Source organism: Hypanus sabinus, chromosome 2 (genome assembly GCF_030144855.1).
Source record: "Hypanus sabinus isolate sHypSab1 chromosome 2, sHypSab1.hap1, whole genome shotgun sequence".
In the NCBI taxonomy this organism is placed as follows: Eukaryota; Metazoa; Chordata; class Chondrichthyes; order Myliobatiformes; family Dasyatidae; genus Hypanus; species Hypanus sabinus.
In genome coordinates this window covers 31,194,067-31,219,570 of record NC_082707.1, presented here as the reverse complement: position 1 = coordinate 31,219,570, position 25,504 = coordinate 31,194,067, and the positions used below count along the sequence as shown (strand labels likewise).

Genomic DNA, 25,504 nt, shown 5'->3' with positions numbered 1-25,504 from the left:
ATAACCCTTGCACAATATCGTCTAACTGCACTACATTTTGTGGTTCTAACATTTTTTTTTCTCATTCATTCGTTGTGTATTTTCCTTTTCTGTTTTGTGAATGTCTGTGAAGAGTAAGGATTTCAGGTTGTATACTGTATACATTCTCTGACATTAAATTGAACCATGGCGCTTCCTCTGTAAATGTAACCATAACACTATATTCTGCAGTGTCTCATTGCTATCCTCTTGAACTACATTAAACAGCTTATGTTCTGAAATGATCTGCATGGATGGCTTGTAAAGCTAAGTTTGTCACTCTACCTTTGAACTTGTGACAATATTATACCAATGCCAGGCCACAATAAATTCTCGTGGGTTTACAAATTTCTCTCACAGTTGCACCCTGTCACATTCTACAGTTCATAAACTTCTGTTGCCATTTTCTCATTGAGCCATCCCTGACGTGATTCATGTATGATACTCACCCTCTACGTTCAGTTCTCCAGATCTCAGAGAGGCCATCACCAAGGCCTCTTGCTGATATAGGAGCAGAATTAGGCCATTCAACCCATTGAGTCTGCTCTGCAATTCCATCATGGCTGACCCCGAATCCCACTCAACCCCATTTGATTGACCCATTCACAGTCTGTCACATTAAGGCTGTAGAAATCAGTGTGAGATCAGTCAGAGTATAGGAGAGAGGATTGGTGGAGAAATGGGTTTGTAAGGACACAAGCACAAGAAAATCCGCAGATGTTGGAAAATCAAAGCAACACGCACAAAATGCTGGAGGAACTCAGCAGGCCTGGCAGCATCTATGGAAAAGAGTAAACATTTGACGTTTTGAGCCGAGAGCCTTCATCGGGACTGGAAAGAAAGACGAGGAGTCAAAGTAAGAAGTTGAGGGGAGGGGAGGAAGAAATACAAGGTGATAGGTGAAACCAGTGGGGGTGGGGAGGAGGGGTGATAAAGAGCTGGGAAGTTGATAGGTGAAAGAAATAAAGGGCTGGAGAAAGGTGAGTCTGATAGGAGAGGACAGAAGGCCATGGAAGAAAGGGATGGGGGAGGAGCAGCAAAGGGCAGGTAAGGAGATAAGGTGAGGGAGGGAAACATATTGTAGGGAGCACATTTCCTTCCCTCTGAAGGTGGCATGAAACATTCTGAGTAATCTTTTTCAGGTGAAGTTATCCCCTTAAAAGGGGAATCAGGAAGACCAGGTCCCCCTGGAGCAAAGGGCATTGATGGTTTACAGGGTGCAAGAGGATACAAAGGTAATCCAATGGTATTTGTGCATTGATTCGAGCTTGTTGTTATTTATAGAAGGTTAAAAAAGGCAAAAGACAGGCCACAATGCAATCTTCTCTTATTTGAAACTCCGTCACATTTTTGTTTCTCACTATTTTTTTAAATTAAGAAGTTCAAAATTGAAATTTAAAAAAACAATGAATGTGGAATTGGTATAAATCGGTTGATGGTCAGCATGGGTTTGCTGGGTCAGAGAGCCTGTTACTAAGCTGTTGTCTCTCTCTGACTTCAACTCACTGTTTGCCCACTGTTGATTACATAACAACAGGCAAAAACTTCCTCTGATTAATTTGTAAAGAAATAGGGGGAAGTAGTTGAGTTTTATAGAGTCATTAAACCTGGTGACAGAGATATATGTTGATTGTGACCGGGGTCCCAATTTGGTATTGGGTGCCCTGGTAGAGACCAGGGTTGTCTTGATTGTATTAAGTCTGCTTGAGAAGGTGGGGAGGTGGGGGTTGTGGGAGGAGCAGATTGTGGCCGAGCATTCAATGCTGAAGAAGTTGGAAGCACTTCAGAGTGGAAGTGGTAGGGGTGGGTCACATAATTTCATCGAGGATGCAAGAGGTTCTCCTAATAATCCTGACCCAAAAGGAGGGTGGCAGACACAGAGACTATATCATGGATTCAGACCCTTGTGGCTGCTTTTAGTTCTTATTTCCCAAAGCCTGGAAATTATGACCACTTGGGGTTTAGGACCGAGATAACTGTTAAAACAGGTATCATTGGATCTTTTAATACAGTAACCATACTTTAGAATTTCAATAACTAACCTGTTTGCTGTAAAAATATGAGGATTTAGTTTGTGTTTGGTTCTTTGCAATTTAATATAACTGCAGCTCACCCATGCTTTTGGAAGGAAAATTTAGCTCAGTGATTGTATGATTACAGGTGATAAAGGTGAACCCTGTGATCTATGCGATGATGTTCCAATTCCTGGCCCTCCCGGGCCCCCTGGCCCTCCTGGAGAACCTGGTAAAATATTAATTTTTATTTGATACGTATAAATGCCTTTACCTGTGTAATTACTTGCTGGTGTATATATTGTGCTTCATCTGCAAAGGAAATTTAACCCAATGCAATGTATAATTTTAAGGTGATTAAAGAAAAGTGTGTGGGGGGGGGGAGATATCAGAGTTAAGAGAGTTGTGGGTGCACGGAACACACTGCCAGGGGTGGTGGAAAAGGCAGATACATTAGAGGCATTTAAGACTCTCTTAACTGGGCACGTGGAAGATAGAAAAATGGACGGCCATGTAGGAGGAAGGGTTGGACAGATCTTAGAGTTATAACATCAGTACAGCATTGTGGGCCAAAGGGCCTGTACTGTGTTGTAGTATTCTAATTTCTATAATATTCTCAATTCAAGATAGCCTTGGCAATAAACCCACAAAATTAAAATATAAGAGATGCATCTTAAAGTGATCCATTTCTAAATCCTATTCCCCTCCTTTCGATCCTCCCCTTAACAACCAATCCCCAATCTGACAATGAATACAAGAATACTTCTTAGCATAGGGAACTTGAGCTACACGTGACGTGATTGTATTGAACAGATGATACATTTTATTCATTTCAAAAAGATGAAATAAATCATTTTTAATTGCAGCTTCAGAACTAAAGTCTGAAGCAAACTGGATGCCCGTGGCCACTTTTACTTTTTTGTCACCTGGAAGATGTGAACAATTTAGTTGAGGAAACTTGTAATTATGGAGAAAGATGATAAAAAACAATCAAGAATATGAAAGGCAGGAAGGGTGAATACCATTTTTTTTTTCATTCTGATTTCAACTAATTTTGAGGAAGGAGGAAGGTTGAATTTTGAAAGTGGTTAAATGCTGGGGTTATAGATGTGAGGCACAAGTCTGTGGTAAATAATTGTTTTAGTGTATTTCTTACCAGCCGGGGGGTGGGGAGTGAGAGTTCACTGACTGAAGACCAAGCAAAGAAGAAGGAAGCCCATGTGAGGAGGGGTAGAACACAGAAGATGTGCAGTTAGCAGTGACGCTGGCTGAGTGGTGCTGCAGCAACAACCTCTCACTCAAAATCAACAAGACCATCGAGACTGTTACTGAATTCACGAGGGGGAAACCGGGGGACCATGAGCCAGTCCCTATCAGGGGCAGGGGATTGGAACTGGAGAGAGTCAGCAACTTTAAATTCCTCAGTGTTATTATTTAAGATCCTGGGTCCAGTATGTAAATGCCATTACGAAGAAAGCGTGTCAGTGCCTCTACTTTCTTAGAAGTTTGCAAGGAACCGGAATGTCAGCTAAAACTTTGACAAACTTCTATAGAGCTGTGATGTGCATTGACAGGATGTATCATGGCCTGGTATGGAAACAGCGATACTCTAAACAGAAAAGTCTACAAAAAGTAGTGGATATGACTCAGTCCGTCACAGGAAAAAGCTTCCCCACCATTGAGCAAATCTATATGGAGTGCTGCCTTAGGAAAGCGGTGTCCATCATCCAGGTCATGCTCTCTTCTCACTGCTACCTTCAAGAAGAAGGTACATGGATTTTCAGGACCCGCACCACCAGGCACAGGAACAGTTATTACCCCTCAACCATCAGGCTTTTGAACCAAAGGGGATAACTTTACTCGTCCCAGCACTGAACTGTTCCAACAACCTATGCACTCACATTCGATTTTCTATTTGAACAGCTTGTTGTTTTTTTGTGCTTTGGTTCTTGTCTGTCCTGCTGGGAGTGGTCTTCAATCGATTGTGTCCCATATAATTACTCTGTTTTCCCACAAGAAAAATGAATTTCAATGTTATATATGATAACATGTATGTACTTTGATAATAAATTTACTTTGAACTTTGAAACTTAAACAAAGTAGGTCATCGCAGCACCAGTGGTGATGACCAAGAAGGTATGGTCAAGGGAGGTGGAGTAGGGCTTACAGGACTGCTTTGAGTCAGTGGACTGAACGATATTCAGACATTCATCTTCGAATCTGAATGAATATATCACAGATGCCACTGACTTCATCAGTACCTGTGTGGGCCGTTGAGAGCATACCAGACATACCCAAACCAAAAGCCGTGGATGAACCAGAAGATTCATGGTCTGCTGAAGGCTTTAGCTGTGGCATTCAAGACTGGTGATCCAGAACTATACAAGAGATCCAGGTATGAGCTGCGGAAGACTAAGAGTAAAAGAAGAGTTCCAATTGAAGTTAGAAATGCAATCGGAGGTACATCAGCTCTGGCGGGGTTTGCAGGCCATTACTTCCAACAAGGTGAAACTTAATATCATGAACGGCTGTGATGTTTCACGCTATTCAGCGTCTTTTATGCATACTTTTAAAGGGAGAATAGATCTACACCTGTGCGTTTCCCTGCAGGATCTCTTGGCCCTGTGATCTCTGTTTCAGAGGCTGACGTCAGAACACCTTTCAAGAAGGTGAGCCCTTGCAAGGCATTGGGTCCTGATGGTGTACCTGGTAGGACTCTGTGCCGACCAACTGGCAGGAGTGTTGGAGGACATCTTCAATCTCTCACTGTTGTAGTCAAGAGTTTCCCAACTGCTTCAAATGGACAACAGTTTTACCAGTGCCCAAGAAGAGCAGGGTGAGCTGCCTCAATGACTATCACCCAGTTGCACTCACATCTACTATGATAAAGTGCTTTGAGAGGTTTATCGTCACCAGAATGAACTCCCGCCTAAGCAAGGACTTGGACCTGCTGCAATTATCCCTTTGCCACAATAGGTCTACAGGGTATACAATCTCACTGGCCCTTTATTCAGCCTTGGATCACCTGGACAATAGTAATATCTACTGTACGTCATACTGCTGTTCACTAATTACAGCTCAGTATCCTCAATACTAATCGACAAACTCTAAACCCTGGGCCTCTGTACCTCCCTCTATAAATAGATCCTTGACTTCCTCATCAGGAGATCACACTCGATGGGGATGGGAATTAACTTCTCCTCCTTGCTGACAATCAGCCCTGGTTCACCTTAAGGATACATGCTTAGCCCACTGTTCTATTCTCTCCACACCCATGACACCCCTCATGTGGTATCTATAAATTTACCAATGATACAACCATTGGCAGAATTTCAGAAGGCATTGAGGAGTTGTACAGGAATGAGATAGATCAGCTGGTTGTGTGGTGTTGCAACTGCAACCTTGCGCTCAACGTAAGCTAGACCAAGAATTTCATTATGGACTTCAGGAAGGGAAGTTGGGGGAACTCACACCAATCCTCATCGAGGGATCAGCAGTGGAAAGGGTGAGTTGTTTCAAGTGTCTGGGTGTCAACATCTCTGAAGATCTATTCTGAACCCAATATATTGATGTAATTACAATGAAAGCACGAAAGCAGCTTTATTTCATTAGGAGTTAGAGGAAACTTGATATGCCACCACAGACTCAAATATCTGCAGACATATTATAGACAACATTCTATCTGGCTGCATCACCATCTGGTGTGGAGGGACAACTGGAAAAAGCTGCAAACTCAGCCAGCAAGACTCCCTGGCATCGACATCTTCAAAAGGCAATGCCTCAAAAAGCCTACGTCCATCATTAAGGACCCCATCACCCAAGGTACCATTGATACCATCAAGGAGGAGGTACAGGAGCCTGAAGAAACACACTGAGTGTTTCAGGAACAGTTCCTTCAAAGTACATTCATTATCAAAGTAGTTATATATTACACAACCTTGAAATTCGTCTCCTTGCAGGCAGCCACAAAACAAAGAAATCCAGAAGCACCCACTTAACAAAAAGACTATCAAACACCTAACGTGCTGAGAGAAAATCTGTGCAAATTGTATGTAACCTGTTACTATATTTGTTCTCTGTCTCAGTCTTGCTCTCGTGCTGTTTTGTTTCTTTGCACACATGTAAGTTATGTAAAACTTATGTTAATTTATGTTGACTTTTGTTAGTACTCCTCCTATTATATACTGTCTGCTGCTACAAAAGTTAAATTTTCTGGTATTTATACCCTGTATATGTATGTCTATAACAATAAACGTACTTGAACCAAAAGTCGTATGGTGTAAGTCCCAGAACGTCTTTTCATACACCGCGCCCCAGTGACTCCAATGACTACAGGCCGGTGGCATTGACCTCCCACATCATGAAGACCCTGGAGAGACTTGTTCTACAGCAGTTCCCCTCCAGTTAGACCCCCTCCAGTTCACCTACCAGCCCCGACTAGGAGTTGAAGATGCCATCGTCTACCTGCTGAACCGTGTCTACGCCCACCTGGACAAGCCGGCGAGCACTGTGAGGGTCATGTTTTTTGACTTCTCCAGTGCGTTCAACAGCATCCACCCTGCTCAGCTGGGTGAGAAGCTGACAGTGATGCAAGTGGATGCTTCCCTGGTGTCGTGTGCTTGCAACACTGTGTGTCAGACAGAGTGGTCAGCAGCACTGGGGCTCCACAGGGGACTGTCCTGTCTCCCTTTCTCTTCACCATCTACACCTCGGACTTCAACTACTGCACAGAGTCTTGTCATCTTCAGAAGTTTTCTGATGGCTCTGCCATAGTTGGATGCATCAGCAAGGGAGATGAGGCTGAGTACAGGGCTACGGTGGGAAACTTTGTCACATGGTGCGAGCAGAATCATCTGCAGCTTAATGTGAAAAAGACTAAGGAGCTGATGGTGGACCTGAGGAGGGCTAAGGCACCAGTGACCATTGTTTCCATCCAAGGGGTCAGTGTGGACATGGTGGAGGATTACAAATACCTGGGGATATGAATTGACAATAAACTGGACTGGTCAAAGAACACTGAGATTGTCTACAAGAAGGGTCAGAGCCGTCTCTACTTCCTGAGGAGACTGAGGTCCTTTAACATCTGCCGGACGATGCTGAGGATGTTCTACGAGTCTGTGGTGGCCAGTGCTATCAGGTTTGCTGTTGTGTGCTGGGGCAGCAGGCTGAGGGTAGCGGACACCAACAGAATCAACAAACTCATTCATAAGGCCAGTGATGTTGTGGGGGTGGAACTGGACTCTCTGACGGTGGTGTCTGAAAAGAGGATGCTGTCCAAGTTGCATGCCATCTTGGACAATGTCTCCCATCCACTCCATAATGTACTGGTTAGGCACAGGAGTACATTCAGCCAGAGACTCATTCCACCGAGATGTAACACTGAGCGTCATAGGAAGTCATTCCTGCCTGTGGCCATCAAACTTTACAACTCCTCCCTCGGAGTGTCAGACACCCTGAGCCAATAGGCTGGTCCTGGACTTATTTCCACTTGTCGTAATTTACTTATTATTATTATTTAATTATTTATGGTTTTATATTGCTATATCTCTACACTATTCTTGGTTGGTGCGACTGTAACAAAACCCAATTTCCCTCGGGATCAATAAAGTATGTCTGTCTGTCTGTCATTTGTGTTTACTATCTTTCTAAATTCTAAGGTTAGAATGGCTTGGATGATCTGAACAGCTTGTGTTGTTGAATTGGCTTTGCTGAACATCACTGACGTTGTTTCCAATTTAGGTCAGAACGCCTTTCCGGGCCCGAAGGGAAATCCTGGCTTTCCGGGTGTAAGTGGAAGGACTGGTTTCCCGGTAAGGCTCTCTTACGTTTAAGGGGAATAAGAGGGGAAACCTCTTCACTCGAAGGGAGGTAAGAGTGTGGAATAAACTGCCAGCACAAATAGTAGATACAATTTCAATTTCAGCATTTAAGAGAATTTTAGATAGGTACACGGATGGGAGGGGTATGGAGGGTTATGGTCCAGGTGCAGGTCAATGGGAGTAGACAGATTAAATGGTTCAGCATAGATTAGATGGGTCAAGGGGCCTGCTTCTGTGCTGTAGTGTTCTATAACTCAATGACTCTTCATTTGCCCTTCCCCTTTCCATTGAGTTCCATTTGCTGTAAAGTAGTGGTCGCCAACCCGTCGATCGCGATTGTCTCGTTGATCTTTGAGACTTTCCCCAGTAGATCCCGAAAAAAATGAAAACTAAGTACACAAATACTGTTGAGAGATTGTTTCCGGGTTGCGGGGTTTTAGTTCCGTTCTTTCTGCCCAGTGCGCATGCGTGTAGCTCCCCCGCACTACCCAGTGGTCCCCAACCACCGGGCCGTGAGGAAACGATATGAGTCAGCGGCACCTTTCCTCATTCCTGTCACCGCCACTGTTGAACTTGAACGCACGCGAGGCCATCAGTCGCCTAAACGCAGTGATACCCTCGCACCAGGGATCACTGGTTGGCCTCGGGCGGCCAGCAGGAAGTGCCGTCGCTACCGGCCTGGAGCACTGCCTCTGAACCTATTTACCATACTGAATGTTCATGGGGAACCCGCTGCTAAAATATTCGCAGAAAACCTAATTTGGGCTCAGCGTTTCGTAAGTATCAGAGCAGCTACCGCGCTGCGATTTACTGAAACAAACTTTTCTCGGCCAATAGATCCTACAGGGGTGGGGGGAGCAGGTGGGCGCTCTGTCGCACTCCCTGCTCGGTTGGCCGCTCACTCCAGACTGTGACCGCCGCGGCCCTGGTGTGGGGACTTCCAGCCCTGACCTTGTCCTCTCACCCCACCCACAACCAGCTGCACCCGGCCAAGGCATCTGGCGGCGGGCAGGCAGGAGGCTGCAGTTTGGGCTGGGAGACTGTCCAATGAGGCAATGAAGCCCTCAAACTGCTTCGGTACCTTGAAGCCAAGCACCCTGCACTTAAAGACAAACCCGCTGAGTTTTTTCAGCGGAAAAAACATGAGCAGCACGGGAGAGAAGCTAAGTGCCGAGAGTCGCAGAAACTAAATTGCGGAATAGACAGGGCATAAGGAACCTGCTTTGAGTGTCGCTGTATTCCCATTGTGTTTAACAACTACACACACCCCACCGCCCCCATCGGCCGGTCCGCAAGAATACTGTAAATATTAAACCAGTCCACGGTGCAAAAAAAGGGTGGGTACCCCCAGTGTTTATACATTATTTCTACTTCCGGGTTGCAGGGTTTTACTTCTGGTCTTTTCTGCCCTGGTGCGCATACGTGTAACTAATTGATATGGGGTCCATCTTGCCTTTTACTAAGGCTGAGGTAGGGGATCTTGGGCTTAAAAAGGTTGGTGACCACTACCGTAAAGTTAGGCTGAAGACTGAGTCAACTGATTAAAATGACTTCAGAAGGCAGGAGTGATAATTCTCTTTTCTTTTGCTCCACTTTCTCCCATTGCTTTCAAAGTCATCTTAGTCAAGAACATGCCATGTACAGGGGTCCTTCATTATCAGGTACAGAAGTACAAATCAAAACTGAAGTTGAATGTGTAGTGCCAAATGGAAAGCTTAGCCATCCACTAAGTGGTAAAACACAGGCTAAATAACCAATACCATCACAAGTTCTACCTTGTTTGTGATTGCACTTCAGTCACTGGTAATGAAGGGTCTACGTTCCTGACTGGGGCTATGTTGAAAAGCAATGGCAGAAGGTGGGGCAAAAGGAAGTAACCAATGTCACCGAATTATAGGAAAGATGACAACAAAATAGAGAGAGTAGAGAGGAGATTTACTAGAATGTTACCTGGGTTTCAGCACCTAAGTTACAGAGAAAGGTTGAACAGGTTAGGTCTTTATTCTTTGGAGCATAGAAGGTTGAGGGGGGACTTGATAGAGATATTTAAAATTATGAGAGGGATAGATAGAGTTGATGTGGATAGGCTTTTTCCACTGAGAGTAGGGGAGATTCAAACAAGAGGACATGAGTTGACAGTTAAGGGGCAAAAGTTTAGGGGCAACACGAGGGGGAACTTCTTTACTTAGAGAGTGGTGGCTGTGTGGAACGAGCTTCCAGTAGGAGTGATAGAGGCAGGTTCGATATTGTCATTTAAAAAAAAATTGGATAGGTATATGGACAGGAAAGGAATGGAGGGTTATGGGCTGAGTGCAGGTTGGTGGGACTAGGTGAGAGTAAGCGTTCGGCGCGGACTAGAAGGACCGAGATGGCCTGTTTCCATGCTGGAATGGTTACATGGTCAACTTGTGACTCATCAATTTCCTTCGTGCTGAGGTTGCAGCACTGAAAGATGAAATATTTTATAACGATTTTATGTTACCCCTTCCCACAGAAGTTGGCTGGTAACAAAAGTTGGTTCTTCCCAGTAACCCAGCACTGGTGTGCACTGCCTTGTCATAAAATTAAGAACAGTATTCTGGCAGCACTCTCAAAGACAAGGCTTGCAATTTGTTTCCCCAAAAAAGAATGCCATTATTTTCTCTGAATAAAATTTCTGTCTTTTTCCATTCATCATTAATTGATTTAATTTTGTTCCAATGGAAATATTCTAGGGTCCTCCAGGGTTTCCTGGTTTTGAAGGAACATCGGGTCCGAAGGGTGATGCGGGGCCTATCGGTGAAGAAGGTGAAAAAGGAAACCCAGGTTATCTGGGCTTCCCTGGAACTGCAGGAAAACCTGGAGTAGATGGAACACCTGGTCAAGCAGGTTGTCAAGGGCCCATTGGAATTAAGGGTGACACCGTCAGTACTTTCAGCCTGTTTTACTTGTATTTGCATTCGCTCTCTGGTCATATTTTCCCCACTGAATTCCTTCTGACAAAGGGCAGATGGCTCGTGGAATGAGATAAAGAAACCATGGCAGCACAGTGGCCCAGTGAGTGGAGCCACTGTCTCACAACACCAGTGACCCACATTCATTGCTGCTGCCTACATGGAATTTGTATGTTCTCTCCGTGACTGTGTTGGTTTTCTCCATGTTCTCCAGTTTCCTCCCACCCTCCCCAAAATGAAGGACAGCAGGTTAATTGGTCACTGTAAATTGCCCTTGCTGTGTAGGTGGGTAGTGGAATCTAGGTAGAACTGCAGAGGGTGTGGGGAGCATAAAAATGGATGAGTGTAGAAGAGTCAGTCTAGAGTTAATGGGCTGAATGGCTTATTTTTACACTGTATATCTCTTTCTATATATATATATATCTCTGTCTGTCTTTCCCTGGTAATTCCCTATCTACCCAGAATCCAAGGAGGCAAACTTCCTTCAAAGTTCATCTCCACCCAAGGCTTGGAACTCGCTCCACTGTAGTTTCTCTCTCCATTTCCCTTCCTATACTCTCCAAGGTCAATCTGCCCACAACGCACGCTGATTGATCTAATTCCCTTCTCCTGTGTCAGCTTTACTGTGAATGGCCCCCTCTGCCTTCTCCACCAAGGCAGCCGTCATCACTTTCTCTTCAGAATCTTCCTGGAACTGCTTCTCGGAATTGTTCTGGTTTTGATTTCCTCACCTGCATACGTTCAAAGCAGTTTTGATCAAATGTGGCATGATGACCTGTGTGATTATTAAACTAATGGACGATCCCTCCTCATTCTTCTAGACCAGACTAAAATCTTGGTCTTGGCTGACCCAACCATCCTCCTCCTAAGGTCGCATGGTAGCATAACTGTAACCACAGTCACCTTACAGAGCCAGCAATCACTAATCCAGGTTCGGTTCCTGCCACTGTAAGGAGTTTGCATGGTCTCCCCATGACCACATGGGTGCTACAGTTTCCTCCCACATTCCAAAGACCTACAGGTTAGGGTCAATCTGTGTGGGCGTGAAATGTTGGTGCCAAGAGCGTGGTGACACAATCCTCAGACTGTGTTGGTCATTGACAAAAGTGGTGCATTTCACTGTAGTTTTGATGTAAGTGTGACAAATAAAATCAACCTTATTTTAAGCTTAGAGCTTCCATCATGCCGCATAGGGCACTTTACTCTTCTCCATTTTGTCATGGGCAGACTGTATCTGAAACTGCTTCTGATAGCCTGACCTGAAAGAGCAGCAATTCCAGCTTCTACCAATTGGTCTTTGAAGCCCAAGGCCTGGATTCAATGGCACGCTGAGGGGCAGAGATTATGGACTGATTAGGAAAGCTTTGCTTGCCATCAAGCCCATTGGGGGGGGGGAGACAACTCTTCCTCGGGTTCCTCAGCTCATCACTGAAGAATCACAAGGGATCTGTGCTGAAGCGTAGAGAGCCGGAACAGGATTCAGAATCAGGTTGATTATCAGCATGATAATGTGATATGAAATTTGTTAACTTAGCAGCAGCAGTTCAATGCAATACATAATCTAGCGGAGAGAACAAATAATAATAATAAATAAAATAAAAAATAATAATAAATAAACAAGTAAATAAATTACATATATTGATTGTTTAAGATGTAACTGTGAAGGTAAATCAACATTTTAGATGATTGTCCATTTTTTGTTGGTCATTAATTAATGTTTGTATTTACAGTATGCCTGCATTATATGTTCTTTGTTAGCTTATTTCATTTTAGCTTATTAATAATTTAAAATCATAGCACAAATACTTACAGCCCATTAGGTGCTTTGGCCATTTGCTCATTGGTCAGACGCTCCTTTTGAATTTCCTCTGACAGGGCAGGAGACTTGCACACTGAGATAAAGAAACATTATCTCGAGATAAAGTGTCTTCTTTAGCACTTCCATCCAGCAGGCAAAAGACTGTATTAGGCCCAGCTGCATGTGGGTGTGGACAGATCACAGGTTGTGACAGTGGGTGGAGGAACTAGATTGGCATCTCCCACCCCAATCCCACACTGGCCTCGGTAGTCACCGCTGAACCCAGAGAACTGGAATGAAAACATCAACTCCAAGGAAACACATAAAGTGAAGAATGCTGAGGAACCAGCTACAAAGTGTATCAGCAAGGCAAATTTTAAAATTCCCCAGTGTTAAGGTTGAGTCCGGGGTGGACTGAAAAATCTTGATCTAAACTCAAGTAGATTCCCTATTCTACATTGCAGTGCAGAGGCAAGGGGATTTGGAATGTGTTGTCACAAACACAGTAGCCAGTCAAGTTTTCTCTAACAAAGACTGGCCAGCTGATAGGATTCATTGTTTCTGCCTAAGGGAGACAGGATGAATTCACAAAGCAACTGGCACAAAGTTTCAGACATCAAAATCAGAAATAAAACTAAATATGATTTCAATATTCCATACTTCACATTTGCATTCTCTTTAAATTCACATTCTCTTTAAATGTGTTTCTATATAACAGATCTCAGGATGCACAACTGCACCTGTCTCCCCATCATCCTCAACACGGGAGCTCCCCGGGGGATGTGCTGAGCCCGTTGTTGTACACTCTACTCACACGTGACTGCACGGGCACACACCCAAATAATCATGTTGTCAGGTTCGCTGATGACTTGACAGTGGTGGGGCCCATCACCATCAATGATGAGACAGCCTGCAGAGAGGAGGGCAAGGGAGCTCGAGGCCTGGTGCCAAGCAAATAACCTCTCCCTTAATGTCAACAACACAAAGGAGATGTTTCGACTTCAGGTGTACTCACATCACTCTCACCACCCTTTATATCAGCTATAACAGTGGAAGCTGCAGTTTCCAACTCCTGGGAGTGCACCTCACACACAACCTCTCATGGTCTCAGAACACATCCTACACAGTCAAGAAGGCTTACCAATCTCGTCTACTTTCCAAATAGGCTGAAGAGAGCTGGACTTGGTACATCCATACTCACACCATTCTGCATGACTGCTTGGTGCAGAATTTGCACTGCACCAGACAGGAAGGTTCCACAATGGATAGTTAAAAGAGCCCAATGCATCACTGGCACCAACCTACCCATCTTCAAGGACATCCTGCATATACAGTAAGGTACTGGAAAAGGGCTAGTAACATCATGAGGGATCACACACAGCCACCCCCATCAGGGAGAAGGCTATGTAGCATCCACACAGGACCAGGACCACCAGACTCAAAAACAGTTACTTTCCCAAGCACTTTCACCTGCTACCTCCACCACTACTTTATCATTTCCCATCAGTCACCTTATGTACAGACTAGCTTCACTTTATGGACTTACAGTCAATTTATGCATATCAGCTATCTTATGTATTTATATTTAAGGTCTTCCATTGATCTAGGTCAACCATAGATGTTGTGTCCCAGCTGATATGCAAGCTAGGGCAGGACAATATGGAGTGCCAGCAGTTGCCCTAGTAGCAGGCTCCCCCTCTGCCTGCAGCTGATAAATCCAAAGGAACGGCAGAGACCGATGCAGTTTGGCACCAGTGGCATTGTGGGAATTGCCAGTCAGCGTTGAACACAACGTAGGACTGCCTGAGGGACTCCAGCTCTGGACTTTTCCTCAGGGTTTATTCCTGGAGCCTTCCCCATGAGTGAGAATAGCCATAAAGTAATGATTTGAGATCAGAGTTTTCCTTCTCCTATGCAGGAGAGGATTGGAGGATAGCCAGTGTAGTTCTGCAGAAAGGTTGTAAACATAAACCAGGAATTTATAGGGTGGTGAGTCTGACATCAGTTGTGGGAAAGTCATTGGAAGGCATTCTGAGGGACCAGATATGTAAGTATTCGGATAGATGTGGACTGATCAAGGATAGCATGGCTTTGTGTGTGGTAGGTCATGTCTCGCCAATCTTCTTCAAGGAAGTTACAAAGAAAATGGATGAAGGCAAGGCAGTAGATATTGTCTACATAGTCTTTAGCGGGACATTGCTGTGCTACATTGGGTCCAGAGTAACAATTATTTCATTCTCCTTCCACTTGTGAACAGGAAATAACATTAAACAAATTAGAATCCTGGATTTTGAATCTTCCCCTGCATGCTTTGCAAGAGGACAGTCGAAAGGGTTGACCGAAGAGTTCAGGTGTTGTAAGCAAGATTGGTGCCAGAAACCTGGGAATCTTCAGCATAATGGGGGAAGGGATGTGGGGGGTCGTCCTGCTGATTTCTCCCAGCTCTCATCCAGGGGATGCAGAAAAGGGTCATCCCCACTGAGACGTGCGTCACTGGTTTCATTTCACTGCTCCTTCGTCAATACTGGGCCAGGTCTTATCTGTGGGAGTACCGCACCACAGCAGCCCAGAAACAGTGTGGGATGGGCATTAAGGACAAACTGACCAAAAAGGAGTGTTCAAAGTGCCCTATCTGACATTTTAATAAGAGTTCATTGTCTACCATAGCAATCTAATTCTGCATCCTAAAGCACTGATGGTTCTCTATCTTTGTGTTTCTTAACTGTGAGGTAGATTGAATAGTAAATTCTTTAAAAAATCTTTTACTTGTAGATGCAATTTCCTCCACGAGGTGATGTAGGTCCTCCTGGAGTCCCTGGTGGCCCAGGTATCCCAGGACCCAAGGGATTCTCAGGACCCCCTGGGTTTGGACCTAAAGGGGATCAAGGTCCCAAAGGAGACCGTGGAGAACCTGGCATGCGGGGATCTTGTGGACCTCCAGGTTTGTATGATGGTTTGAAGTCAACGTAATTTTAAATTTTGGCATCAAGTAACAATTTTCCCACTGAATCCTAAACCACGTACTTCCCTGCAGTTTATCATTGAATGATCTGATAGTTATGCTGAGCCAAAATGTGGAGTGCCCAAGAAGTTGAGATGAGTTGCTACTCAGACTCTGTCTGGCACTGTATTCCATGCCCAGCACTGGGGAGCCTCTTAAGGTCAGTGAAGATGTGGCCTTGGATTTATTTAACCATGCCTTACCTCACTGGTCTCAAGATCACCGATGGGCACCTTTATTCCCCGAAGCAGTCCCATTGTAATGATATTGAGATGGATTGGACTTCACCATCCCAGTCGTGGTACTGTTTCAATGATTTTCCACCGATCTTTTCCCCCAGGGGACAAAGGAGAGAAGGGGAAATGCATGGTAGTCCCAGGACTCCCAGGGCCTAGAGGCGAAAGAGGAAGAGTTGGGCAGCCAGGTGTTCCAGGTAAGATCTGTCAGGGTGGATGAAATCTGGAATAAGCTAATGTTGCAGCAATACAATTGTTGAACTCAGGCTAAATGTTCGAAAAGTAATCATGTTCTCAGCATTTTTAGATTTAAAAAGTTAATCTAACTGTTGTTCTCTCTCCCCTCCCTCACTCTCCCCCTCATCCCTCTCCCACTTCCTTTCTCCCCCTCCACCTCCTCTCCTCTGTCTCCCTCTCTTTCTCCCCCATCCTTATCCCCTTCCCCCTCCCCTCCCCCACTCCCCCTTGCCACTCTCATCACCCACTTTCCTCTCCTCCCCTCTTCTTTCCCCTCCCCCACTCTCCACCCCTCTTCCCTGTCACCCCTCAACCCCTCACCCCTTCTCCCTCTCCCCATTCCTACCTCCCTCAGCCCTCTCCCCCACTCCCCCTCCCCCCACAGTCACACCCCCTCTCGAGCAGTGATGATGTGATTTGGGATTTTAATCCCCTGTGATGATGTGGTTTGGGGTTCTCACATTGCCTGATGAAGATGTGATTTGGGGTTTTCACTGTCTGGTGATGATATGATTTGCGGTTTCCCTGTCCATTGATGATGTGCTTTGAAGTTCTCTCTGCCTGGTGATGCTGTGATGTGGTGTTTTCACTACCCGGCCGTGATCTGTATCGGGTTATTCACTGCCTGGTGATGATGTGGTTTGGGATGTTCACTGACCAGTGATGACGTGATTTGAGATTTTCACTGCACAGTGGTGATAGAAACATAGAAAACCTACAGCTCAATGCAGGCTCTTCAACCTACAATGCTGTGCTGAACATGTACTTACTTGAGAAATTATCTAGAGTTACCCATAGCCCTCTATTTTTCTAAGCTCCATGTACCTATCCATGATGTGTATTGTGATTTCACTGTCCAGGAATTGTGTCTTGGGATTTTCATTGCCCAGTGAAGACCTAATTTGGGGAATTCTCTGCCTGGTCATAATATGGTCTGTGGTATTCACTGCCCGTTGATGCCATGTTTCGGTATTTTCACTGCCCGTTGATGCTGTCTAAACTGAAATGGCTTTTGCAGTTGCTCATTATCTAGCAACAACGAGCTTATTTTGTGCCTAACTGTAAAGGTCCAATGTGGTGCTCGCAGGTAATCCTGGACTTCAAGGCCAAGCCGGTCCACCAGGTTGTCCGGGAGACAAAGGAGCGAGAGGTCCTTCAGAGAATGGCCCACAGGGCCCTCCTGGTTATAAAGGTACACAACTCACACTGTTTCTTGCTTCACAAAGTTTCTTGTCTTTTCTTCATCTCACCTTTGTATGTCCCAGAGCCAGGTTACAAGAGGTTGAAAACAAATCCATTATATGGTTTGTTAGGATTTGAGTTGTGCTGTTCTGCTTCCCCTTATTGTCATCAGCTTGAGAAATTGCGGTGCTGAAAATCAGAATTTACTAACTCTGTGTTTGTTTTTTTATCTTTTCTGTCGCAAACCTCATGAAAAGGTAGAGATTGTATCCAATTTGTATGGTGGCAGTCTGCCGCATTGCTTTCTGTGGGTTGTGCATTACTGTTAATTATATCACTGGTTGTTCTGTAACAGCATCTAGTCCATTTATAGCAGTTATCATTTGTTCTGGATCACTGCTTACTGGAGGTTACTGGTTATCTGTACCGTTAGTCTCTGGTCTGTTTCAAAATGAGCTGCCATGTTTCAGATTGTCTCCCCTTTTGTCTTACCTTTTAATATTACAATTCCATTACTTAAATATATTAGAAACATCAAATCATAGAAAACCTACAGCACAATACAGGCCCTTTGGCCCACAAAGCTGTGCCAAACATGTCCTTACCTCAGAAATTAACTAGGGTTACCCATAGCCCTCTATTTTCCTGAGTTCCAAATGCCTGTCCAGGAGTCTCTTAAAAGACCCGATTGTATCTGCCTCCACCGCTGTCACTGGCAGCCCATTCCACACAGTCATCACTCTCTGCGTAAAAAAATTTACCCCTGATATCTCCTCCATACCTACTTCCAAGCACCTTAAAACTGTGCCTTCATGCTAGCCCTGGGAAAAAGCTGCCGACTATCCACACGATCAATGCCTCTCATCATCTGATACACGTCTATCAGGTCACCCCTCATCCTCCGTCGCTCCAAGAAAAAAAGGCTGAGTTCACTCAGCCTATTCTCATAAGACATGCTCCCCAATCCAGGCAACATCCTTGTAAACCTCCTCTGAGCCCTTTCTATGGTTTCTACATCCTTCCTATAGTGAAGCAACTAGAACTGAGCACAGTACTCCAAGTGGGGTCTGACCAGAGTCCTATATAGCTGCAACATTACCTCTCGGCTCCCAAACTCAATCTTACGGTTGATGAAGGCCAGTGCACTGTATGCTTTCTGAACCACAGAGTCAACCTGCGTAGCAGCTTTGAGTGCCCTATCGACTCGGACCCCAACGTCCCTCTGATCCTCCACACTTGCAAGAGTCTTACCATTAATACTATATTCTACCATCATATTTGACCTGCCAAAATGAACCACCTCACACTTAGCTGCATTGAACTCCATCTGCCACTTCTCAGCCTAGTTTCGCAATCTATCAATGTCCCGCTGTAACCTCTGACAGCCCTCCACACTATCCATAACACCTCCAACCTTTGTGTCATCAGCAAATTTACTAACCCATCCCTCCACTTCCTCATCCAGGTCATTTATAAAAATCATGAGGAGTAAGGGTCCCAGAACAGATCCCTGAGGCACTCCACTGGTGACCGACCTCCATGCAGAAAATGACCCATCAACAACCACTCTTTGCCTTCAACACGTACAAACAAACTGGATGAGCTCAGCAAGTTGGGCAGCATCCGTTGAAAGGAGCAGTCAACGTTTTGGGCTGAGACCCTTCATCAGGACTGAAGAAGGAGGGGTCAGGGGCCCTATAAAGAAGGTGGGGGGAGGGGGGAAAGGTGCAGGTGAAAAACCAATCAGAGGAAAGATCAAGTGCTACACCTGTCCCTACACCTCATCTCTTACCACAATTCAGGGCCCCAAACAGTCCTTCAAGGTGAGGCAGCACTTCATTTGTGAGTCTGGTGGGGTAATCTATTGCATCCGGTGCTCCTGGTGCGGCCTCCTCTATATCAGTGAGACCCAATGCAGATTGGGGGACTGCCTCGTCGAGCACCTCCACACTGTTCGTCACAACAGTCAGGATCTCCCGGTTGCCACCCACTTCAACTCTCCTTCACATTCCCATTCGGATATGTCCATACATGGCCTCCTCTACTGCCATGATGAGGCCAAATTCATCATGAGGAGCAACACGTCATTTACCGTCTGGGTAGTCTCCAGCCCCTTGGTATGAACATCGAATTCTCCAACTTCCGGTAATTCCCTCCCTCTCCCTTCCCCTATCACACTTTCACTCTGCCTCCTCGTCCAGCTGCCTATCACCTCTCTCATGATTCTGCCTTCTTCTACTACCCATAGTGCTTTCCCCTTACATTCCTTCTTCACCTCTCCTGCCTATCCCCTCCCTGCTTCCCCTCCCCCACCCCTTGATCTTTCCTCTGATTGGTTTTTCACCTGCACTTTCCCCCCTCCCCCCACCTTCTTTATAGGGCCCCTGCCCCCTCCTTCTTCAGTCCTGACGAAGGGTCTCGGCCCGAAACGTTGACTGCTGGTTTCAATGGATGCTGCCCGACCTGCTGAGTTCATCCAGTTTGTTTGTACGTGCTGATTTGACCACAGCATCTGCAGTGTACTTTGTGTTTACTCTTTGCCTTCTGTGGGCAAGCCAGTTCTGGATCCACAAAGCAATGTCTCCTTGGATTCCATCCCTCCTTACCTTCTCAATAAGGCTTACATGGGGAACCTTGTCAAATGACTTGCTGAAATCCATATACACTACATCTACTACTCTACCTTCATCAATGTGTTTATTCACGTCCTCAAAAAATTCAAACAGGCTCGTAAGGCACAACCTACCCTTGACAAAGCCATGCTGCCTATTCCTAATCATATTATGTCTCTCCAAATGTTCATAAATCCTGCCTCTCAGGATCTTCTCCATCAACTTACCAACCACTGAAGTAATACTCACTGGTCTATAATTTCCTGGGCTATCTCTACTCCCTTTCTTGAATACTGGAACAATATCCGCAACCCTCCAATCCTCCGGAACCTTTCCCGTCCCCATTGATGATGTAAAGATCATCACCAGAGGTTCATAAATCTCCTTCCTCACCTCCCACAGTAGCCTGGGGTACATCTTGTCTGATCCCGGTGACTTATCCAACTTGTGCTTTCCAAAAGCTCCAGCACATCCTCTTTCTTAAAATCTACATGCTCAAGCTTTTCAATCCACTGTAAGTCATCCCTACAATTGCCAAGATCCTTTTCTGTAGTGAATACTGAAGCAAAGTACTCTTTAAGTACCTCTGCTATCTCCTCCGGTTCCATACACACTATCCACTGTCACACTTGATTGCTCGTACTCTGTCACATCTTATCCTCTTGCTCTTGGGGTTTTCCTTAATCCTGCCCACCAAGGCCCTCTCATGGCCCCTTCAGGCTCTCCTAGTTTCTTTCTTAAGCTCCTTCCTGCTACCCTTATAATCTTCTAGATCTCTATCATTACCTAGTTTTTTGAACCTTTCGTAAGCTCTTCTTCTTGACTAGATTTACAACAGCTTTTGTACATCACAGTTCCTTTCCTTGTCTCACTGAAATATACCTATGCAGAACTCCACACAAATATCCCCTGAACATTTTCTGCTATACATTTTCCTGCGAACTAATTTATGCTTCTAAGTTCCTTCCTGATAGATCACCATCTCCAAAATGCTCTCCCACTAAGAGATCTGACACCTGACCAGTTTTATTTCCCAAAACCAGATCAAGTACGGCCTCTCCTCTTGTAGGCTTATCTACATATTGTGTCAAGAACCCTCCTTGAACACACCAAACAAACTCCACCCCATTTAAATCCCTCGCTCTAGGGACATGCCAATTGATATTTGGGAAATTAAAATCTCCCACCACGACAACCCTGTTATTATTACAGCTTTCCAGAATCTGTCTCCTTATCTGCCCCGTCAATGTCCCTGTTATTATTGGGTGATCTATAGAAAACACACAGTAAAGTTATTGACCCCTTCCTGTTCTTCTTCCACCACAGAGACTCTATAGACAATCCCTACATGTCTTCCTCCTTTTCTGCAGCCGTGACACTACCCCTGATCAACAGTGCCACATTCCCACCTCTTTTGTCTCCCTCCCTGTCCTTTCCGAAACATCTAAAGCCTGGCACTCCAAGTAACCATTCCTGCCCTTGAGCCATTCAAGTCTCCGTAATGGCCACAACATCATATCTCCAAGTACTGATCCATGCTCTAAGCTCATCCACTTTGTTCATAATACTCCCTGCATTAAAATAGACCCAGCTCAAACCATCGGTCTGAGCGCATCCCTTCACTATCACCTGCCTATTCTCCCTCTTGCACTGTCTTCAAATTTTCTCTGTTTGTGAACCAAACCGCCTCTTCCTCCATCTCTTCGGTTTGGTTCCCAACCTCCAGCAAACCTAGTTTAAACTCTCCCCAATAGCCTTAACAAACCTCCCTGCCAGGATATTGGTCCCCCTGGGATTCAAGTGCAACCTGTCCTTTTTGTACAGGTCACTCCTGCCCCAAAAGAGGTCCCAGTGACCCAGAAATCTGAATCCCTGCCCCAATCCCTCAGCCACACATTTATCGTCCACCTCATTCTATTCCTATACTCACTGTCACATGGCACAGGCAGTAATCCCAAGGTTACTACCTTTGAGGTCCTGCTTCTCAAATTCCTTCCTATCTCCCTGTAGTCTGTTTTCAGGACCTCCTCCCTTTTCCTGCCTATGTCATTGGTACCAATATGTACCACGACCTCTGGCTGTTCTCCTTCCCACTTCAGGATATCGTGGACGCGATCAGAAACATCCCAGACCCTGGCACCTGGGAGGCAAACTACTGTCAGTGCTTCTTTCCTGCGTCCACAGAATCGCCTGTCTGACCCCCTAATTATAAAGTCCCCTATCACTGCTGCCATCCTCTTCCTTTTCCTACCCTTCTGAGCCACAGGGCCAGACTCTGCCAGAGGTGCGGCTACTGTTGCTTCCCCCAGGTCGGCTGTTCCCCCCAACAGTACTCAAGCAGGAGTACTTATTGTCAAGGGGTACAGCCCATAGATGCTCTCTAGCCTCTGACTCCTGCCCTTCCCTCTCATGACTGTTACCCACTAATCTGTCTCCCCAGGCCCCGGTGTGACTACCTGCCTATAGCTCCTATTTATCACCTCCTCACTTTCCCTGACCAGACAAAGGTCATCGAGCTGCATCTCCAGTTCTCTAACTCCGTTCCCTAACATACCGTCTGGGTAGTCTCCAGCCCCTTGGCATGCAACACCTCATATACTGTCTGGGTAGTCTCTAGCCCCTTGGCATGAACATCAAATTCTCCAGCTTCCGGTAATTCCCTCCCTCTCCCTTCCCTCTTCCCAGTTTCACTCTGCCTCCTCTTCCAGCTGCCTATCACCTCTCTTATGATTCTGCCTTCTTCTGCTACACAGTGCTTTCCCCTTACATTCCTTCTTCACCTTTTCTGCCTATCCCCTCCCTGCTTCCCCTCCCCCACCCCTTGATCTTTCCTCTTACTGGTTTTTCACCTGGCACCTACCAGCCTTCTCCTTCCCACCCTCCCTCCCACCTTCTTTATAGGGCCCCTGCCCCCTCCCTCTTTAGTCCTGACGAAGAGTCTCGGCACAAAACATTGATTGCTCGTTTCCATGGATGCTGCCCGACCTGCTGAATTCCTCCAGCGTGTTGTACGTGTTGCCCTAGCACTGTTCATATTGTTGCATTTAATATGTTAATTATTGGCACAATCTTAACAACTTCCCCTGGATTAAGTGTGGGACATTAGTGATTAAAATACATTTCAGATCCTGCCTTTGTATGAAGCTGCATTGACAATGAAAAGTATGAAGTCACCCACTGCTATCAAGTTGTAAGTTTGCAACCATAATTCCACACATTGGCGCTATTGAATATGCAACATGGAAAAATACAAAAATATCTTTGCACTTCCCTCTGCTTTGAAGATCTGTGGTAATCTGCATGAGCAACTCTGTGGTTGTGGGTGTTAAAACTAAACGAATTTGGTTAAATTACTTTGTTGTTGTCACATACTGAAATACGGTGAGAAACCCTGTTTTACAAGCCACCCATCCAGATCTTTGTAGCACATCGTGCATTGAGGTAGTACAAGGGAAACAGATGGCACAGAATAAAGTGTTACGGTTGTAGAGAAAGTGCAGTGTAGGTACACCATATAGTGCCAGTCTATAACAAGGTGGAATGTGAGGTCAGAAGTGCTTGGGGGTCAATCAGTCGTGGGATAAAAGCAGTCCCTGAGCCTGGTTTAGCCAGCGGAGGGGAGATTGGTTTCTATGATGTGCTGAGCTGTGTGCACAACCCTCTGTGGTCTCTTGTGGTCACGAGCAGAGCAGTTGCCATACCAAGTGGTAGGATGCATTCTGTCGTACATCTATAAAACTTGTTGAGGGTCAAAGGGGCCATGCTTGAGGAAATGGAGCTGCTGCTGTGCTTTCTTGGCCATGGGATCTCCATAGTTGGATCAGGACAGGCAATTGATGATATTCACTCCTTGGAACTTGAAGCGCTCAACACTCTCAACCGCAACGATGTTGTTACAAGCAGGGGTTTGCCCACTGCCCCACCTTCCTGCAGTCCGTTTATAGTGAGGTGTAGAACTCATCTTCCAACCTGTTCCATGCAAATTCAAAGTGAGTAAGCAGAGCCCACTCTTTGCATAGCTGTCACGTATCAATACTTAAGTATTTCGGTCCTGTTCGGTTAAGTAGTGTGATTTATTTGGCACGTCCCCATTGACTCTCACCAATTCTTATCAATGCATTCTATCTGGAACAATGCATTCTGTCATGCAACTGCTGTACATGTGACCATAGACGGAGTTGTGGACAGAGCTTGGCACATCACAGGAGCTAGTCTCCCCTCTATAGACTCTCACTGCACTTCTCACCGCTCCAGTAAAGCAGCCAGCATAATCAAAGTCCCAGCCCACCCTGGGTATTCTCTCTACTCCCTTCTTCCATTGATTAGAAGATATAAAAGCCAGAAAGCACATACGTACTCCATTGGCCAAAAATGGCATCAGTCCCACTGTTGCTGGACTCCTAAATGTAACCTCTTATACAATAAGATGGGCTTTTGACTGCACAGTTCACTTGCACTGTATCATTCACCTACACTGCATGCTCTTTGTGGCTTTTACATTTCATTCTGCATTGTTACTGCTTTACCTTGTTCTACCACAGGGCACCGCGTAATGATTTGATCTGTCCGGACAGTATGCGAGACAAGCCTTCTCACTGTCTCTTGGTACATGATAAACCAATAAATTAACAAACAGTGTAAAACACAGTAATCTTTATTGTGGATTGATATGCCAGAATGTAACACCTAACCAAATGTTTACATCAGTCTGAGCAAATATGAGCAGTTTCACTTCTCTTGTGCAAACCAGCTTTCAAATCACTTCTGATATCCTCGCCCTTTTGTAGGTGACCCAGGACTTCCAGGAACAGTAGGTCCTCCAGGAATTGCAGGAAAATCGGGAGCACCTGGAAAGCCAGGGGTATCAGGAGCAACAGGTCCTAAGGTTGGTGGACCAGCAGGAATTTCTCATGCTCACTCACAGCCGTATTGGTCGCAGGCATTGTTTCTATAAGTCTTTGGTAACTTTGAGCAAGTCTATAATAGACAGGGCATACAAAATGTGTTTGTAAAGACTTTCATATGCATATGTGTAGGAAGTCAAACAGTTGGTAATGGTTAGAATGTAATGGTAAAGTTTTCTGAGTTAAGCAACCGACATAGTTATGTTAACTGGAGGATAACAAGTGTGACACTGGAATAGGATTCTTTAGTACCCACGGAGAAATTTCATTTGTAGTGCTATGTTATCTCTGTATGTTTGCACAGACTATAATTATATAGATATTTGGAGGTGTTTACACCAACTAAAAGATAAATTATAAAAAGATTAGCCTTATTTGTTAAATGCACATCAAAACATACAGTGAAGTGTGGCATTTGCATCAATCTGAATCAGTGAAGATCATGCTAGGCAGCCTGCAAATGTTGCCACACTTCCAGCGCCAACATCGTATGCCCACAACTCACTAACCCTAACCGTACAGCTTCAGCATGTGAGAGGAAACTGGAACACCTTGAGGAAACCTTTTGTGTATTTAATATTTCAGTAATATTTAAGCAGTATTGCAAATATGTTGTTTGCTTAAGCATTCTTTGTTGCTTTCATAGTTCATTATGGGTTATATGTACAAAGTACATGAATGGTAGAGGTCATCACCCCACCAGGTCATGCGTGCGCACCTCACTGAAAGTAAAACAAAACAAGACAGTCGTC

At 45.2% G+C, this 25,504-nt stretch overlaps 1 protein-coding gene across 3 annotated transcripts in view; it reads left to right on the top strand.

Moving 5' to 3' along the window:
- The window catches only part of LOC132377431 (collagen alpha-5(IV) chain-like), a 212,931-nt gene that overhangs the window by 103,891 nt on the left and 83,536 nt on the right, over nt 1-25,504 (top strand). For all 3 annotated transcript variants that reach the window (XM_059943694.1, XM_059943701.1, XM_059943705.1), the window contains 8 exons: nt 1,161-1,253; nt 2,179-2,262; nt 7,770-7,840; nt 10,564-10,752; nt 15,353-15,521; nt 15,922-16,014; nt 17,142-17,246; nt 24,636-24,733. In XM_059943694.1, coding sequence (XP_059799677.1) covers nt 1,161-1,253; nt 2,179-2,262; nt 7,770-7,840; nt 10,564-10,752; nt 15,353-15,521; nt 15,922-16,014; nt 17,142-17,246; nt 24,636-24,733 — 902 coding nt within the window. The remainder of the gene's footprint in view (nt 1-1,160; nt 1,254-2,178; nt 2,263-7,769; nt 7,841-10,563; nt 10,753-15,352; nt 15,522-15,921; nt 16,015-17,141; nt 17,247-24,635; nt 24,734-25,504) is intronic.